Raw genomic sequence first — 19,215 nt, forward strand, 5'->3', positions numbered from 1 at the left:
GGATCACACACACACAAAAAAACAACAAACTAGGCAATGTAAATTACATATACTTATAAATCGTATCATTTGGGAAACCAATGTGTTGTCTGTAAACCCAGTATTTTAAAAAATATTACTGGAACAAAATATTGAACTGTTTGTATGAAATAATAAAATATTAAAAGAAAAGATATAGTCTTAATTTTTAACAGTATAGTGTGCCACTTATTTTTATTTCAAGAGAAATGTATTTGAAGAAAATTCTTAATGAAAATCAACACTTTGAAACCAAACTTTTTCTTATTCTTTTAAAATTAAATATCCACAGTAATGCTAATGATTGAAGAGTGTAATAAAAGTTAAAATATCAATACCATAACATTTTATGGACAGAAATATTACTGAATTACATTACTTTCAAATATTTAAAAATCTTACTTGAGTAATGACTATATTATAAAATAATAGATGTTGTATGTGACTTAGGATGAAAGTCTAAGTATTTATACTTACATTTTAATCTATTTTTCTTCTGGAACATTATTAGTAAATTTTGAGATTACAGAACTGTTGACCCAGTCATACATGTATGGAGCTTGGCCTCTGAGTTAATTAAATATGAGTTAATAATATATTATAAGGAAATTATTATCCTTATTACAGTTATTAGGTAGTTACTCAAATTATAGCTTGAAAGGAATGCAGAGCATAGAAAACTCAGGATTAAATTATGCATTTGAACCTTGGGCCAGCTTTTTACTGTAGAGACAGTTTGCTGCTAACAGAGAAATTGTATGTCGTTGAAATTAAATGCTTTTCTCGGGATAGAAGATTTCAGTTTTTAATGAAATTACTGAGTGTGGTGTAGTGAAATGATTAAAATCTGTATTCTGGGAAAGTGGCAGGGGAAAAAAATCAATAAATGCTAGCACAGCTTTGCTGCTCAATGTGAATCCTGAGAATGAAATAAACTACTACAAAAATAATAATTAAAAACATATCAGCACATTAATTTATTTAGCATCAGTCTCCTGAGACATCATCTTCACTAATTTTTAGCATACATTTTACTATGTAATGAGCAGCCTTCTTTTCAGTTATTCCTACTAGACAGGCAGTATTTCTGCCCTTCCCCCAGTGCTCCTGCATTGCAATCATTGTACTTGCACTTATTATGTTACAAATGACCGAGGTAAGGCTGACATTCTCAGTGCATGCAAAAAGACCTAGTCTGCCAGCTTTTTTTTTCCTAATGAAGCAGCTTTGTGAAATCTCCCCATGTGTTAATACTAATGAAGATCCTCCAGCACAATTAAAATCACAGCCAGTGGTTGAGGAGGAAACAAAACAATAGCATCTTTTAAGATACATTTGCCCACATATGTATGTTAAATACAACATGTATGGTCAAATTATTCTCCTATAGCTTAATTTTCACTTGCTGTTCATCCTCAAAGTTAAATTTTGCATTATGTAATTTATAAGAACTTTGAAACGTTAATGTGCTCTTAAGGAAAAAACTAAAATGAAAATTTTTAAAGTTGCATGTTTTCATGGACAATAGTGTTACTAAGGTTAAGTCTTTTTCAAAATTTATTTTTAGAAAACTGGATTGGGATGTGAAAGGGAGTAGAGGACACTTTACCTTCTTTTAACCTGATTGGTTGCAGGATATGGGAATTAGAGGGGAGAGTGCAAGGTTAAAAAAAGTTGCAAGAGACGCTGGGGGTCAAATACATACTGCGTGTATAATTTAAAAAGGGAATTAATGGGCTACTAGTTTTACTCAACTTGATTAAAAACACTGTTCTGTTCCTACCATTGGCTATTCTTTTTCTTAAAGAACCTCTCAGAAACTGGAAAACAAAACGATCGACATTACTCCTTAGTTTATAAACTTAACTTTAAACCGATTTGCTATTTTAACGTGCTTTATTTAGATTTTATTTTAGCTCAGTGCATAAACATTACAGCCACTTTAACTTGTCCATGGGAAGGCGACAGCATTTTACCCTGGGACTATCTTGCGACCAGCTCTTTAGCCCTTACATCCACAAATTCTTGGCATATTAATTTAGCTGGTTTGTAGACTTCCACAGAATTGAGTTTGCAAACGTAAAAAGTTTAAGTGGAAATGGTTAACCAAAGGTGGATATTAGTTTACGTTTTTGAACAATTAAGTTCGAACCTTGTTTTATGTCCTCTTTTAAAAGCAAAACAAAACATTTAAGTTTCTTAACTTTTTTCCTGGGACAAGGGACGGTGCAAACTCAAAGCTACAGTATTCTTGGAAGGAAGACGCAACCCCCTCCCTTGGCTTCTTTAGGAGCTGATAGGTCATTTATTATTGGAACTGAAATGGTATAAACAATTCTCTCTCTTTTTTCCCTTGTTAACAGCAACTTTCATTGTTAGAGAGAGGAGAGAGAGAGAAGCCTTGTTGGTTGACGTCACTTGGTTCATGAAGCCTTCGCCTAGAAGTGAAGCTGCTGAACAAACCTTGAGAAGAATCATCTCCTGCTTCAATCTGCTGCTGGATAGGAACTAATCAGAGAGAGAGAGGCGGAAGACGAAGGAGGGAGTCAAGGGCTTTCCCGATCACAGATTTCACCTCCACTCCAACTCTCTTTATACTTTTCTTGCAGAAATTATAATAGAAATAAGGAGGTGGTGGGGAGTCCAAAAATCTTAACCTTCAACCATCTGGGGAAGGCAAAAATCCATCTACGGCAACTCTCAGTTCGAAAGTAAAGGTGAGTTAAAAATCCTCGGGTGTGAGGGGAGCGGGTGAAGATGCAAAATTCCGAATGTTGTGAAGCCGGTAGAAAGAAAAGGAGCAACTACGCTGCCGCGAGCAGGGACTCCGGAGTTGCTCTCCGAGGCGCTCGCCCTGCCGCCCTGCTCGCCCTGCCGCCGCTGTTTACCCTCGCCGGTCGGTGTCTCTTTGTTGTGCTGGCTGGAAGGCAGGGGTGGCCCTCGGGGTCCCGAGTGGAGTTTGGGGGAGAGGACGCGGAGAGGTGCGGTCCTGCGTGGGAAGTGGGGGTGCGGTCTCAGGAGGACGTAAACTTTATGCCTAGCTGCCGGCGCGGGACTTCGGTCTAGCAGGGCCGCGGCCCGCTCACGGCCGGGCAGCCGCCGCGCGTCCGCCTCCTTTGTGCGGGCCGCCCTCCTCGGCCGCCGGGCCGCGCGGCGCCGTCCTTCTCCCCTCGGACTCCCGGCGCTCAGGTCGCCGCCACCAGCTCTGCTTCAGAACGACCCCTGGCAGCGTTGCGGTCGCCGTTCCTACCCCGGAAGGTCCGCCGCCTGCCCCACTCCCCGCCGGGGTAGTTTCGAGATCACCCCCACCCCCATCCCCACCCCCACCCCCACCCCGTCCGCCGCCGCTGGCCTCTCTGCCTCCGCCCCCTCTCCCCGCTCGGACTGCGGAGCTGAGTGTCCCCCCCACCCATGTGGGCCTCTTTTCCTGCCTGGTGTAGCTTGAGGCTCTGGAGTTTACGGAAACGGGCGGAGGTGGAAGTGGGGGAGGGCCGGTGGGACTGGGCAAAGAGCCGGGTACCTGGGAAGGTCTGTCAACGCGGGAGGTGTGAGAAGCCTAGCTTTAGCCTGCAGTAAGCTCTCATCTAGCAGCTCTTCCCAGGCACGGCTGCCAGCTCTTAACTCTTCGGTTCCCTCTTTTAATCTTGTCCCTCCCCTCCCCCTTTTGCTTTCTCGGCTTCCCACCCCTTAAAGTAATTCCACGAACCCCAGAATTGGGATTTGGGAAAGGAAGTGTTTGAAGAGTCGGAGCTGGCCTTGCTGTTGGGGAAATTTTCTCTTCTTTTCTCTTTTCCTCTGTATTTATCTTCTGTGTTTTGCTTCCTTATAAAGAGAGAAGCAGCTGCAGTCCTTGGCCGAGTTGTTGAAATTTATCCCTTTGTGTATATTACAATATCCTCCATTTTTTTCCCTGCCCTCTAAACAACAAGCGTTTCGCCATCTTGGGCAATTTTTATTCCCAAGTCTCCCTTTTTTTATTTTTTAAGAAGGGAAAGAAGCCTTAGAACGCCAGAAAGCGCTATGGATAAGGCTCGAAGTTTAGAAAATGTTCAGGGGGCCCAGTGACGTCATATAAACTCTATCTAGAAATTTTCTCAAAAGTAATATTTTGCTCAATTTCCCCCGTTTTAAAGGATAGTGAAACTTACAGCTTAATGCTTAGTTTTGTGACATATTTTTGTTTTGCTCTGAAATGTACAGGCAAAATCTGCACATTTGGTGTTTGGTAACAGGTGGAAGATTATGAGCAAAAATTGATATAAACTTTTATTGTGTCATTTGCTATTCACTTGGATTTTGTTTACTATTATTTTTTCAAGATTTCAAATGTATTTGTAATCAGCACATTTCCTTTCCTGTTTGCTCTCCTATGAGGTTTTCTTTAATGAGCCTAGTTAATATTTACATATACATTACTTAGATTACTTAGCATCCCTTTTGTAATTAAACGGCCTATTTTTGTATACTTATTTACATCTTAAAAGATAGAACTACTGGAAATAACTCAAGGTACTAAGTACTTCAAAATTTTAATAGCAGATACTGTTAAATAATTGGCAAAATGTAGCCTAGTGTATAAAAGGGAGATTTACTTTTTTAAAAGACGATTTATAATCTTTAGTTATAAACTCCTGTCATCCATTATGAAAAATATGCAATAAAAATTAGTGTTGTTTTAATTTATTGTGTAAAATAGTTTTTCATCTCACAAAAGTTGGGCTGGTCACATGACCAAACTTAATGATACACTCACTGACTAGTATATAAATAAGAGGCACTGTAAATTGAATGGGAAAGTGGAATTCTGTCTCCTGTAGTCATTTTCAGTCAGCATATTTACATCTCTTCTAACAAGGACATGAAACTGTATTTAATTTGCATTCTCTTTGTCTTCTGGTTTGGGGGGGAAACATTGACTACAATTAACTAAAAGAAAACTAATAGGAACCATTCTTAATGCATTGAAAAGGTTTGTCTGACATGTAAAACTTACCTTGTAAATGGTATGTTTTTAATTTCTGTAGCAATCTTCTTTGGTGTTATCTGCTATTTACCCAGAAATTTGCTTTATGTAAAATGCTGTATTGAAAGCTTGACTGAATTGAATGTCTGCCATTTATGTGAATTGTAGGTAGGTGAAAAATGTTTAAATAGTTAAGAGCACATAGAACAGATGGTTCTAAATTATACATGCAACAAAGGACTAGAAGATTTGGCAGATTATAAATGGCAAGCAACAGAGGATAAGCAGTTTAAGAAAATGGTAGTTAAGTACATTTGATGTTTCACACCTATTGTAAACAATGTAGACATTATTGTCACTGTGCTGCATAGTCCATAATTTAGAACATTAAGGCACTTGTATGTTTGAGATAGTAAAAATAAGATTTTACAAATATTTGAAACAAGTGGTTGAAGGTAAAATTATTTTAAGTTTATGACAGTCTTTTTTGGAGGGATCAGATTGTATGCTTTAAAAACAGGAAATTATGAGAATTTAATACTGTTGTGTCCATTTATAAAGAGAAATAGGAATAGGTGTATATTCTAAAATCTAGATAATAGTACTTTTACTGTTGTCATATGTTAAATTAGTATGGAATTACAGCAACATTTACCCTTTCAAGCACTGGTGAAAAAATATTTCTGGTCTGGTCGGTCTTGAAAATGCATTTGTTACAATATTATTGACATTGAAATGAAAGAAGGATATATTTTAGTTTTTGGGTTTTGTATATAACATCATACTGCTTTTACTTGAATACAGTCTGAATTTTAAAAATGTAGCTCCTGCCTTTCTAGAAGAATCTGAGTTTTTAATTACATTTGGCATTTTCTAAGAAAATAGAGCAAAAGTATTCAACTTTGTAGAAATTTGTTTTAAAAAAAAAATTTAATAAGTCATCCATTTAAACTCCCCATAAGACTGTAATGGAAACCTTGGAATTTTAATTCTGTTGCCCTTTCTCCCATTTCTTTGTTTGCATGTTTATTATAGAACTGCAGTGTAAAGGAGCAGATGTTTTGCCAAACATCCTGATGTGTTGCTTTTTCTTATGGGAGTGCATAACTGTTCTTCTGATGCATCAACTTGACAGCTGGTTGATTTCATGGAGCTGCTAAGAAGCCATTAGTGGTGTCATTGAATTGAAACAGAACAGTCACTCCCAGCTTGAACTGCAATTGTTAATGTCTTTGTTGCTACTTTTGTGTTACTACACAAGATGTAGGATACCACAGTTGCAGAAAAGTTCACTGATTTTTGTCTTATCTCCTTGAATTAGTGAAAGTATATGTTAGAACTTGATTACTTATGAGTTTCAAGATTTCTCAATGAAATAGATTTTAAGTTGTAGTTTCTGAATTTTTAAAATTGGTCCTAGTTAAAAGTACCAAAGGAAGAATATGAAATATGGTTTCACTCAAAGTAATTTGGTAATTTTGACCCCTAAATGAAAGTATATCATTAAGGTTTAATGATTAATATATTTGATTTCCAGAGGGATTAATCAAATTACCTAGTTGGGTATTTTAAGTTTTTGATTACATAAATTTAAATGTTTTATACCATTAGCCCTTAAAATACTGTGCTTCCTTTATAAATATTGCCTCATTTGATTTAATGTTTCTTTAAACTTTTGTCGTAGGACATAATCAAAAGAAAAAAAAAACTGTTGGAGAAATAGACAGTTTTGTTTTTAATTTTCTTTTATAACAAGGCCAAAATGTTATTTAAAAATTGACGCAAACTCTATTCTACTAGTTGCCATTTAATACTTTTTAAAATTAAAATTGTATTTTATTTCTGTAACTATTATTGATAGTTTTAAACTGTCATACTGTGTTACTGAAATGGTGTCATTATCCCACTGGTGCCTATGCCTAAGTGTTTTGTACTTTCTCTTAATAATTTGCATGGTTTTGTTGCTAATAGGAGAGATGGGAAGGAGCAAAGAGAAAGAATGTAGGCTGATAATCCCAACACACAAAAATAACTTTTAAAAATTGTGTAAAAAACTTTAGGATGATAAGAAATCTTATTACTATATTGAGCTTTTTTCTAGTCCCTATATTTATTAATTTTTAATATTTTTACATTACTAAGTAATTAGATATTTAGCAACTATTCAAGGAGCATAAAATTTAAATTAGTTTGCTTTTTAAAAAATACTTAAAATGCGAAATGGATGATTAGAATATATAATTTGCTGAGGCAATTACTATTAAAAGGACTTACTGTATAATATAAACAAATATTTAACACATATATCTGAGTGATTCCAGAATTATGATATCTTAAAATTATGTTTGTGATGACAGTTTTCCTTTTAAGTAGGTCATATATTACTGTAAGTAAAACTAAGATTTATATTCAGGTAATATGCTTTCTCAAACCTTTTTATGAATAGCCATACAACTTCTTAAAAAGAAAATTGTTTGGTTACCTTAGACTATGATTCATTTTTAAGAAATGTATTTATTCATTTAATGTTTGCATCAAGGCATCATAAAAAGCCAAATGAGGTAAATTGAATTGGGTATTAAATATAAACTATATTTAAAGGCATCTCAATTCTTAGTTTATGATAGAAATGTAGTGGTAATAAGCATCCTACAAGTTTAAGTGGAAATTTTCAGCGTTGAGTTTTTTAAAGGAAAGTGATTCTGAACAGAAAAGTCATACAAACTTTATACTTTGATTCGTAAACTTTTTTCTTGAACATGACCTTTGAAATTATGGTTAATTAAATATATTTAATTCATTCACAACTACATATGGTATCATAAAATATTGGCAGAATCTGTTGAAAGCTGGGAAATTAAATCAGTTTACATGATTTTTAAATTTGTTTTGGGTGCTATTTGATTTGTGGCAAGTCATAATAGAATTTTTGGTGTAAAATATTTAATAGTCCAGATATTTGTAAGTTAAACATTAAGCTTTTAAAATAAATAGGCTTTTATAAGAATATGAAGTGAAAATGTTTTTATCCTACATACTTAGATTTTTACTACATAATTTCAAATTTTTACTACATAATTTCATAATTGTTTTTAAAAATAAAATGCTTTAAAATAATTTTTATAATTTATAAAACAATTTGTATCTTAGCTTTTGAATTCCTTTCATTCAAATAAAAAAGATTTGAGTATTGGGACAATAATAATGAATGTGATGTATAGATAAAATACACTGATTTTATTTGTTCACGTGAATGAAAAAATATGTATATATTATATATGAAAAAGGAATATTTGGTTTGAAAATAATTATTATATTGGTATTTCAGCTATGTGTAGACATAATTGTGTGTTTTTTCTATTTTCTCCTCTTAACACTTTTCCACAAACATGCACTCATTAATCAAACACGGTGCACTCCTGCTGAGGGTAGAGAGGTTCATCAAATTGGCAGTCAGTTTGGTGTAAAGAACGGTGTACTGAAGCTCTTAACTCGCTGGGACATAAATAAATCTAAGGTCTTTGTATGCAAACCCTGGAGGTTAATACTGTATAATTCAATGTCCTGTCTTTGTTTTTATGATTGATGTTTTTAGATGTTTCAAGCATGGTGCAAGTCTTCGAGTAGGTCAGGTCTGACAATCTGATTGGCTATAGTAAGAAAGCCTTAGGTTGTCAGAAGAACTTTGAGTATGCTGCAGAGATTTTTTTTTCCTACAAGATTATTGTCATATTGCTTGAGCTGTTATAGGAATGTACCAATGATTGACATTCCCTGCTGTGATAATGGACCTAGTGCATGAAATGCCAATAGTTTGGTCCTATTTGTTCGGAAGCTTACTGCTATTTGTATCCTTAACAGAGCTAACATGTAGAACAAGCAAAACTACTGGGATTTCTCTGTAGAAATAGTGCTGGGATTTGGCTTTAACATGAATTGGTTGCATATTCATAATTTAAGAACAGCTGGTTACAGCAAGCACATAATCATTTGCAAGCTATTATAAACCATTCCACTCACACATGGAGCCTGAGCTTGGTGATTTTTTTTCTTTTTTATTGATCTACCTGCATTTAAAATCTGGTCACTGCTGCTTGCTCTTCATTTTAGCTGTGTTTGCAACACTGAACAGCTTCAATTTTAAATATTTAATTTAAACTAAATTCTGAATAAAGTTAGGAACCTTTGAAGGAAACAACTATAAGAGGTCATATCTTACCTGTCATATATTCAACCTTGGCCAAAATCAACCAACCCAGTAAACCAACCTAGATTATACAACAATTGTAGTTTTTAGAAAATAATATTTTATTAATTTGTAGATTTTAAATATTTTTGATTTGAAAATATTTTTAATTATATCTTAATAGTTATATATAGTTCTGGGAAGCAGCATTAACAATAGATCAGGATGAATTAGTCTGTAAAATAATGTCCTCTAATCTGTAGAAAAGTGATAGTACTTTTAACTTATGATTGGTGTAAAACAATGTCAAAGGGAAAATTGACAGAACTTTATAATTAAATTAGACTAATGCTAATATTAAAGCTATAAAACTACTCTAATTTTTAAGGAGAAATCTAATGAGTAGTCTTTTTTGCTTTTTAGGACAGTTATAGTGCTTAACACGTAAGTGTAAGTTAGTATAGCTATAATAGTCTTTTGCATGTTGTCAGTGATTAAGGAGAGAGGAAAAACCTTTATATCCTAAGCTTTCAATATGAGTAGGAGAAAAATGTTAAATAGTATTTCAGATATAATTTTAGGACTCACAGGGAGCTATGCTTGATTTGTGTATGTTAAAAAAAGGGTACCTGAGTGATTTACAATGATGCATTTATGCTGAGCTTTCCACAGAACAAGGCATTAGGTTCACATGTGCATGCATCTGTTTGTCCCCATGCTGGATGATGAAGTAGCTCTCATCACTTCAAGGTTGAAACCCAGTCCTGAGTGCATTTTACTCTTTTTTGGCTTTACAAATGACTGGCTATATTGGTAATGTGTGGTCAGGTTTAATCTAGCTGATTGTAGGTTATACTTTTTTCTACATAGTGAATTCAAAGGTTAATAAAGGATGAGGTGTTACGTTTTAGTTTTAAGTTGGTAGCAGCATACATTTATACTTTTAGTTAATTTGCTATTATCAGAGATTACTTTTAGTTATTTTGTGAATTAGTCTATGTCCTTTTCTTTTCTGTCTTTTGACAGTTGTCCTTTCAGCTATAGTCCCTGTTCTTTTCCTCTAATTACTGAATAAGGAGAGGAAATAAAGGAAGTAAAATTTAAATAAGTTCAGTTTTCCCTACTTCCTGCTAGGTCATTTAGAGAATTGTCCTTTGTTTTTGGTAAAATAAAAGTTTGAGATTTTATTTATTAACCTTTTCTGGTTCTCATTACAATAGATAATTATATTTAGAAAAGAGCATGGATAAATTAATGAACTGAAATTTTTGACATATTAGTAATTCAGCAAAACAGAAAACTTAGCAGTTATTTGAAAAATGAATTGAATGCTCCAGCCACAGGGAAATTGCAAGTATCTGGTATACTTTTATTGGTTTAGAATTAATAATAGGGATAAGAGAGGGCAGTTGTGTTAATCAGGTTTATATTGAGTATTGTCTCTGAGTATACCTTTGGAAAGTTATGGATAGAAGTTTATGAAAGTCAGAATAGGAGAAATACAGCTTTTGGTTGGAATAATTAAAATGGATTTTTGTATTAGATAGCATTGAACTAGATCAAGAAGAATGAATAGACTGAGTATTTAGAGATCAGAGAAAAAGGATCCAACAAAAGGAGGATAGTATGAGCCCTCTAAAGAACAAGTACATTAAAGCTACTTTATTGGGCATCTGAGGTAGTTCTGCAACATTTTTGAGGTCATCTTAACTGACTCTTCTATTAGAAGGAAGAGAGAATGCTATGGGACTCTGCCTCTGTTTCAAAATTGTTTGGCTTTTTCTAAAAAAGTGGGTTAATGAGTTTCAAGTCATCCATTTCAATGACAGGGTTGTTTGTAGGACCAGATTAAATCCAACAGAACTGCCCTTTCTGGTTAGAATTATTCAGATCTCCTGTTTTGTGTGATTAACTAGATTAACTAGAACTCCTTTCTTCTCCTTGGTTCTTGTCCTATGGTATGCTTTTGGAATTTTTTTTCCTGAAACCTAATGTAAGACCATACTGTTAAAAATATTGTGCGTTGAGCAGAAGGGGTATCATCTTATTGCTTCTGTCCCTTTTTTTCCCATTAGTAGTGAGGAGCTCGCTTTCCAGCAGAAAGTGATGGCATTGACTCAAAGAACATTTTTGCTTATTTTAGGCAAACTAGCTTTATTGCCAGTAATAGGCATACCTGTGAGTACAGAAAGCAACAAAATTCATAGCCCTTATTTTCAACAACACCAGTTGAATTTCAGTAAAAATGAAAATCTCATTAAAAATAGTGTGAAAAAAGAAAATATTCCCAAAAAATTCATACATATAAATATAAAAGGATCTTGTGCATAATAAGGTTTTGGCCAAGGATAATAAATTTCAGTGGGTAGGCTTTTCCCAACTTCATTATTTCCATATAATAGTGATATTATTTGTTATTGTTTAGCTAGGCAAGGTGACACATACCTATCTTCCAAGCTACTGGGGAGCTACTGCTGGGAGGTTGATATGGGGAGGATTGCTTGAGCCCAGGAATTCTGGGCTATCCTGGGCCACATATTGAGACTCCCATCTCTAAAACAAAATAATCCCCCCTGCAAATAACCCACCACCTTTTTAGCTCACACCTATAACCCGAGCACTTAGAAGGCTGAGACAGGAGGGATTCAAGCTAGTTTGGGCTACTTAGCAAGGTCCTGTCTCAAAAAGAATGAAGGGAAACCCCATCTTTTACATAGTCAATTCTTACCTTATATAGGGATGAGTTTTGGGAGGAGCCATACTAATTGATTTTGGTTTCCATGATGACATGGTTGTTGAAATATACTTCTGATCTTTCTTAGATAAAGCACAATTCTTAACATAAATCATGATGATGGAGAAGCAGCAAAACCTACCCTGAACATATGAAGGGTCAGGAGCAACCTGTACGGCACAGGATGATGTTTTTTTCTTTTATGGGTTGTTATTGCTGGACGCCAAATAGGTTCTATTAGTAACTGACAAGAGTTTGTGGATCATATCCCTGTCTTTAAAGGGATACTTGTTGGATGTGGTTTTGCAGGGCTACGATCCTAGCACTTTGGAGGGTAGGGTAAGAGGATGATGAGTTTGAGATCATCTTGGGATACACATAGTAAGTTTAAGACTAGCCTGGATTGTATATGGAGACCCTGTCTTAAAAAAACAAATTACAGGAGCACTTTTGTTCTAAGTAACAACATTAAAGTTCTGAGCATAATCATTAATATTTTCAGCAGCTTGTTTAAAAAATAACACGTCTATAATCTTACCTTGGGTAGTTGAAACATTTGTAGGGTTCATAGGAAAGTTGTAGGGTTCATCCAGTTGGTCCAGGAAAAGAACATGTAATAACTTGTGATAGGTTAAAGTTCTCTTCCCCTTTCAGAAACCCTATTTGTAGATATATTTTCCAAAACTCACAAAAGAACAGATTTGTTTTAGAGAATGTGTTTGTGTACTATGCATGAAATGGAAGGGTGGGACAGGCACACATATAGAGGAAAAAAATTGCATAGAATGTGGTCAAAGTTTCACTCTTTTCACCCTGGTACTAGCAGTTGGATTCAGGCCTTTTGCACTGAGCCTACATTTCCAGCCCATTTTTTATTTTGAGACAAGGCCTTGGTAGGTCTCTAAATGTTCAAACTTGGACTTTATGCATCAGCCTCCCAGAATGCTAGGATTAAAAACTTTGCATCACCATGCCTGGCTGAGAGTTTCACTATTTTCAAATGTTCTATGACTCTGGACCTTGAATTTGACCTTTTTTATTTTAATATGAGACATTTGTGAAATAGGTCATATTTTGCAACTTTTTGTAACTATTCTGTTCTTTGTTGATAGAATTTAGTATGTTGCAGCTAAAGTCTAGCAGAGGCCAACCAAATTAATTATGTGTAGTATATGTGGGGGGGTATGTTTGCTTCTGTATTTTTATCTTGGCACTTCTCAAGTAAGCTAAAAATAATCCTGTAGTTACCTGTGGAAACATTAAAAACACCAGTTTCTTATCGTTAGTACTATTATGATATGCTACCAGTGTCTTAGGCAGTAGTAATTAAAGAAGTGATCATTGTATTGAGAACAAGAATCATGTCACCCTCTATTTGTTAATAAACAATTCAAGTACCCAGAAGTAATATATGCCTCATATGCTGGAAAAGTTCATAGTTATGGAAAAAGAATGTGCAGTGAGCAGTCTCATACTTTGTAATTTTGTTTTTTTTTTGTTTTTTTTTGTTTTTTTTTGTTTTTTCTCCGTTACCGGGAACCGAACTCACGACCTTGTGCTTGCCAGGCAGGCACTTTGCCGCTGAGCTAAATCCCCAGCCCCATACTTTGTAATTTTGAACTTAGGGAACTTACATGTTTTAGAAAAAAGATAGGGGTGAAGATGGAAAGCAGTTTCAATAAACATCATTTACTCAGTGAACTTGAATTCCAGGAAGGATACATGAGTTAGGTGCTCTCCCTTTCTGAGTAAAGACGGGGATCAAACTTTTCATTTTGGCATATATATTATTTTGAACTGAAGACAATTGCGAATCACCCGATGCAGGAGGGAGTGTCCTTGGGGTTTCTCTTATCTGACTAAAAGCAGAAACTCCTGAGAAATGAGGACTACTGCAAATCCCATCAAAAGCAAAATGTAATGGGCATGAAGACAGCACCAAGATGAGGCTGCACAAACAATACTACTAAAATAACTCCTATTAGTTTTTCCATATTGTTCACCGTCTCACAATTTATTCAATTTTGGACACCCAGTCACCCTTTCCTTTGTTTAATCACTTCTGCACAATTTATCCCCCTTCATTAAAATTGTTTATGACCCTCAGACTCTTAATTGCTTGAGAGTTCACTTCTTTTCTGTGAAGTCCCATGCATATAAAAATATTAACATCAATAATAAAAACATATCTTTTTCCCTGTTAATTTTTCTGGTAGCTTAATTGTCACATCCTAGGTATTGAACATTAGCATACAGAAGAAAAGTTTTTCTCACTTATAGTTTCTTTCACAGCATAAGCATCTCATTTTAAATGTTGTGTTGAAGTCATAATGTACTTTGGTAAGTGTTCTTTAATATCAGGGCTCCTAAATGCAGACCAACATGATTTTTGCAGTCCAACTATATAAATGATATCTGATAATTATTAATTGTATCAAATATACAATGCATTCTAAAATACATTTTACTTGATAAAAAGAGTTATCAACCTAGTAACCATCTTACCTATTACCTTTAAGATAACACTATTTGAGAATATAATTTCAGGCTTTAAAAAATAAATTCTCATATAGTCTTATATTTGTGCTATTTACTTGTTTATAATAAAAGCATATATGTACTTCTACAACTTCCATTTTGTAATTCCTTCTTACAATTAATTATGGTCATTGACTTTCTTTTTAAAAATTCAAGATATATTTTTCAGTATAAAATATTTATAAAATTTGAAAAATACAGAAAACCACTGATAAAAATCTCAAGTGTCCAAAATTGTAATATTCACAGCACATACATTACTACCTACTTTATGGTGAAGTATATTTATTGAAATGGAAGTATTCATGAATGAAGCAACAAATTAATGTCATAAATCTATGCCTGCCAAAAACACTAGTGCATGCCTATCATTCTAGCACTCAGGAGACTGAGGCAGGAACTTCACTGTAAGTTTTAGACATGAGTTCAAGACTAGCCTGAACTACATAGTGAGAACCTGTCTCAATAACAAGCAAACCAACAACAAACAAATGAAAAAGAGGGAGATAATTGTGGAGTGAAGTACTTTTCTGATATTCAGTAAGAATAAAGCAAAGTAATCCACTGGATTACATGAAAAGACATTGGTGACTTTAACATTAATAGTTTCAATGGAGTAATTTGGGCTAGAGCCAAAGACATAGAGATATGGAATTTAGACATCTTTCTTTGTTTGATTTTTTTTAAGAAAGGAAATTGAACAGTTTTGAGGAAGGAAATGTGAACTTGAGGAAGACTTTCTTAAACATAATAACAGAGCTGGAGAGGTAGCTCAGTGGTAGAGCTTCTGCCTAGCATGCTCAAGGCTGTGGGTTTGATCCCCAGCCTGGCAGTGGTGGCACAAAGATAGAGGGGTAGACGATCTAATTTAGACATTCTCTGATAAGTGTGAAAAAATGGGTTCTAGAAATTTAAAATAGTAAATTTTAAAAAATGAGTTCCATTTAGTCCATGTTGGACTGATTGACATTAACCGGAGGAGGACTTCTTTCAGTGTTAACTAGAGGAAATGAGAAAATGTGGTGTGCATACTGGTGAAATTGGAGCTTTGATAGAGAGAAATTTCAGAGTTCAAGTTCCTGATATTAGAGATTGTTCAACCAGAAATGGATCTTCACTGCCTTTTTTTTGTTCAGTTTTGAGTCAGGGTCTTGTCCTGTAGGCCAGCCTGGCCTTGAGTTTGTGATCTTCCTACCTCAGATTCCTGAGTTCTGGCATTAGAATCCTGAGCACCATCCACGGCTTTGTTGTTATTTGAACAGAATAACTTTCAGTTTCCAGTCTTTTTCTGTGTAAATATATTTTTAAAAAACAAAATTGCAGTTGTTATATACAATATTCTTGTAATATTGTTTTATTTCTTTTTAATAATTTGGGTTATATCCTGAGCATTTCTTCCTTTTCTCATAATATTAAATATTTCAAACAGTATACCCAATGTTATGACATTTACATTTTTAAAATTTGTTTTAGTGTTTTTCCTTGTTAAGTTGCCCTGGGTGTCAAAGTTATAATCTTCTCACCTTACCCTGAGTATATGGGACTATACACATAAGCTACTATGCTCAGCTTTTAAATTGCTTTTTTTTTTTTTTTTCCGGTACCAGGAATTGAACTCAATACCTCGCACTTGCCAGGCAGGTGCTATGCCACTGAGCTAAACCCCTAACCCCATGAGCTAAACCCCCAGCCCCTAAATTGCTTTTTTTTTTTTTAAAGCCTATTATTGTATTATGGAATAACGTAAGATATAACTTTGTCCACATTCGAATTTATTTCCTTAGGATTCATTCCTAGAGTTTGAATTGCTGGGTAAAAGGATATGACTTTTCATATATCTAAGTGGTATTTCAGAAAATATTAAAGGGCTTATATGTGTGGCAAAGAGCCTTGATTTGTAATGTCAATTTTTTTCTTTCTTTTTTTGCAGTATTAAGGATTAATTCTTGGGCCTCACATAGGCTGGGAAAGTGTACATAAACTAGGCAAGTGGTGCCACAGAGCTACCTCTCTAACCATTTTTATTTTGAGACAGAGTCTTGCTAAGTTGTTGAGGTTGATCTTGAGTTTTTGATTGTTTTGTGTCAGTTTCCCCAGTGGTTGGAATTACAAGCATGTGACATCTAACAAGTGTTTATTGATTTTCTTGTATAAATATTCCAAATATTTCCTATTTTAGTCCAATAAATTAATGCCGCTAGAGTTGAGAAGTGTAGCTGGACAATGATTATATGTCTACCATGTAGTAAGTCCCCAACTTACGAATCAGCTCCATTCTGGGAGAATATTACTTAAGTTGGATTCATTTATAAGTCAGACAAAATGAATCTTGTACACTTTTGGCAAAAATATACTGTGTGTATTACTTTGCACTTCTTAGCAATCCACTGCGTTTCCTCTTGCTTCCAGACATCCTGCACTCTGATTGAGCTGTACTACTATATACTACTGTACTACTGTACTACTATATACTATACACAACTATACTATAAACTACTATATACTACTGTACTACTGTACTACTATATACTATTACAGTGTACAATGTGTGCACAGCAGTACAACTGTGACAATGTCTGGCAGACATGTGAGCTACTTCTGTGATTTGTTCTCATCTCCAAATGTTTGTAATGCGAGGTTCATTGGTATCTATGAAAGTTTACAACTGGAATGTTCTTAAATTGGGGACTTACTGTAATGACTCTTTTTTTGGAACCTGAAATCAAACTTGGGGCCTTGTGCTTGCCAGGCAGGTGTTGTGCTGCTGAGCTACATCCCCAGCCCCTGTAATGATATAATAGATAAAAATTAGCTTTACAACATAGATAATAATAAAATGTGATACAATAATTAGGAAGTGATGACATTTAAGTCTTATTACTTTATTTAAAAATACTTGTATAATTCTCTCGTTAAGAGGAAGATAGATTTAGTATATTTATGCAAATATCTGTTGATAGATTTTCTTAAAATATCTTAATTTTGAAAGTTAGTGAGAATAAAACATTAAATGTTCATTTTGGTTTACAGAAGCAGAGTTTACTAGATTGTTGCGGTTATTGGCAGCTTCAGAAAGAAAGTAGGACCTTTAGCTGGTGTACTGGCTAAACCTATGGTCTCAGCTACTCAGGAGGCTGAGTAAGGCTATTTGAGCTCACAGTTTTGAGACCAGCCTACGCAAATAAGTGAGACCCTGCCTCAAAAACAAAACAAAACAAAACAAACGAACAAAAAACAGTGCTAAGAGAGTAGCTTAGTGGTAAAATCCTTGCTGAAGAAGCACAAGGCCCTGGATTATATCCCTAGCAGCACAAAAACAAAAAATATGAACAATGTCACAATCAAATGAACTTTTCATCATCAAATCATATATTTTGTTCCTCAATAATGCTGGAGCTCCTACTGCTGTGAAGGAAAAGGAGTCCTGCATCTGGTCTGAAAGTTTGAGAGATCTCATTTTAAAAGTTTCTGCCTGCATACCCATGTTTATTGTGGCACAATTCACTATAGCCAAGATATGGAACTAGCTGAGGTGTGCCCATCAATAGATAAATGGTAAAAGAAAATGTGTTATATATCCACTCTGGAATATTCTTCAGCTGTGAAGAGCAAAATTATGTCCTTTGCAAGAAAATGGATGGAACTGAAAACCATGTTAAGTAAAATAAAGCCAGGCTCAGAAACACAAATATTGCATATTTTCTTTAATATGTAGAATCTACAAAAGATGACATGAAAGTACAAGGGAGACTATTTTAAGACATAAGGGAAGAAGAAGGAAGTGACATGGAGGGTAATGAGGATGAATATTATATGCATGTATGAAAATGCACATTGAAACCCATTCTGTAAAATTATTACTAATTTTTAAAATTTATTTTAAAAATAAAAGAAGGAAACATTAAAAAACAGACATCCATTTACAAAATAGCATAAGAACAATATAAACAATACAGAGTTACAAAGTGGTAGGAAATTAACAATGGTTGTTGTATTACATATTGATATCTTCAGAGTGGTTTCAGGAAAACAAATAGAGACATGCAAGATTGATCAAATAAGTAATCATTAGTTGTTTCAGTACAACTATGTTACCTATCCTGTTTATACATATATACATAATCTTCCCCTTCTTTCTTTTCTCTTCTCCCTATGGCCTGTTGCTCCTTATTTTTGCGAAGTTTCCTTTCATTTCACGATGTCTATCATACCTCCTAGTCTTTATTCGCTCTTTCAGGTTCTTACACTAGTGAGACAAAATGTTGCTTACACATGGAGATCTGCTTTATCTCACTTAGAGTATGGTCTCTAGTTGTGACCATGTACCTGAAAAAGCCTTGAGTTTGTCTTTCTTTATAGCTGAGCAATATTCCATTATATAAAAGTACCACAATTTTTTTATCCAGTCCTCAGTGGATGGACATTGGGTCGCTTCCACAATTTAGCAACTACAAATTGCACTGCTATGAATATGGGTGTACATATATCACTGTGATATGATGTTTTCAGATCCTCTGAGAAAATACCCAGAAGGGAAATAGCTGGGTTGAATGGGACCTCTACACCTAGTTTGCTGGGGAATCTCCAAACTGATTTCCACAGTGCGTTTACCAGTCTGCATTCCCACCAAAAGTGGAGAAAAGTTCCTATTTCTCCCTAGCCTTGCCAGCATTTGTTATTGGTTGTGCTAGCCATTTTTACTGGGGTGAGGTGAAATCTCAGTGTTGTTTTAATTTGCATTTCTCAAATGACTAATGATGTTGAACATTTTCTCAT

At 34.7% G+C, this 19,215-nt stretch overlaps 2 protein-coding genes across 2 annotated transcripts in view; both read left to right on the forward strand.

Annotated features, from left to right (window-relative positions):
• The first annotated feature begins 441 nt into the window (after positions 1-441).
• The window catches only part of Baz2b (bromodomain adjacent to zinc finger domain, 2B), a 269,690-nt gene continuing 250,916 nt past the window's right edge, over positions 442-19,215 (forward strand). Inside the window, exon 1 of the mRNA XM_013518703.1 lies at positions 442-2,735. The gene's annotated coding sequence lies outside the window, so the exon portion shown is untranslated. The remainder of the gene's footprint in view (positions 2,736-19,215) is intronic.
• On the forward strand, positions 2,776-3,458 carry LOC102028358 (atherin-like). Its single transcript, XM_005393433.1, has 2 exons — positions 2,776-3,024; positions 3,060-3,458. Exons 1-2 carry the CDS (start codon positions 2,776-2,778, stop codon positions 3,456-3,458), a joined length of 648 nt encoding a protein of 215 aa, XP_005393490.1.

Source organism: Chinchilla lanigera, unplaced genomic scaffold (genome assembly GCF_000276665.1).
Source record: "Chinchilla lanigera isolate Chin_1 unplaced genomic scaffold, ChiLan1.0 scaffold00048, whole genome shotgun sequence".
Classification (NCBI taxonomy): Eukaryota; Metazoa; Chordata; class Mammalia; order Rodentia; family Chinchillidae; genus Chinchilla; species Chinchilla lanigera.

Coding starts and splice junctions, on each gene's coding strand:
- LOC102028358 (XM_005393433.1), top strand. CDS start 2,776: ATGCAAAATTCCGAATGTTGTGAAGCCGGTAGAAAGAAAAGGAGCAAC. Junction 3,025..3,059: donor GTCCTGCGTGGGAAGTGGGG/GTGCGGTCTCAG, acceptor CTTTATGCCTAG/CTGCCGGCGCGGGACTTCGG.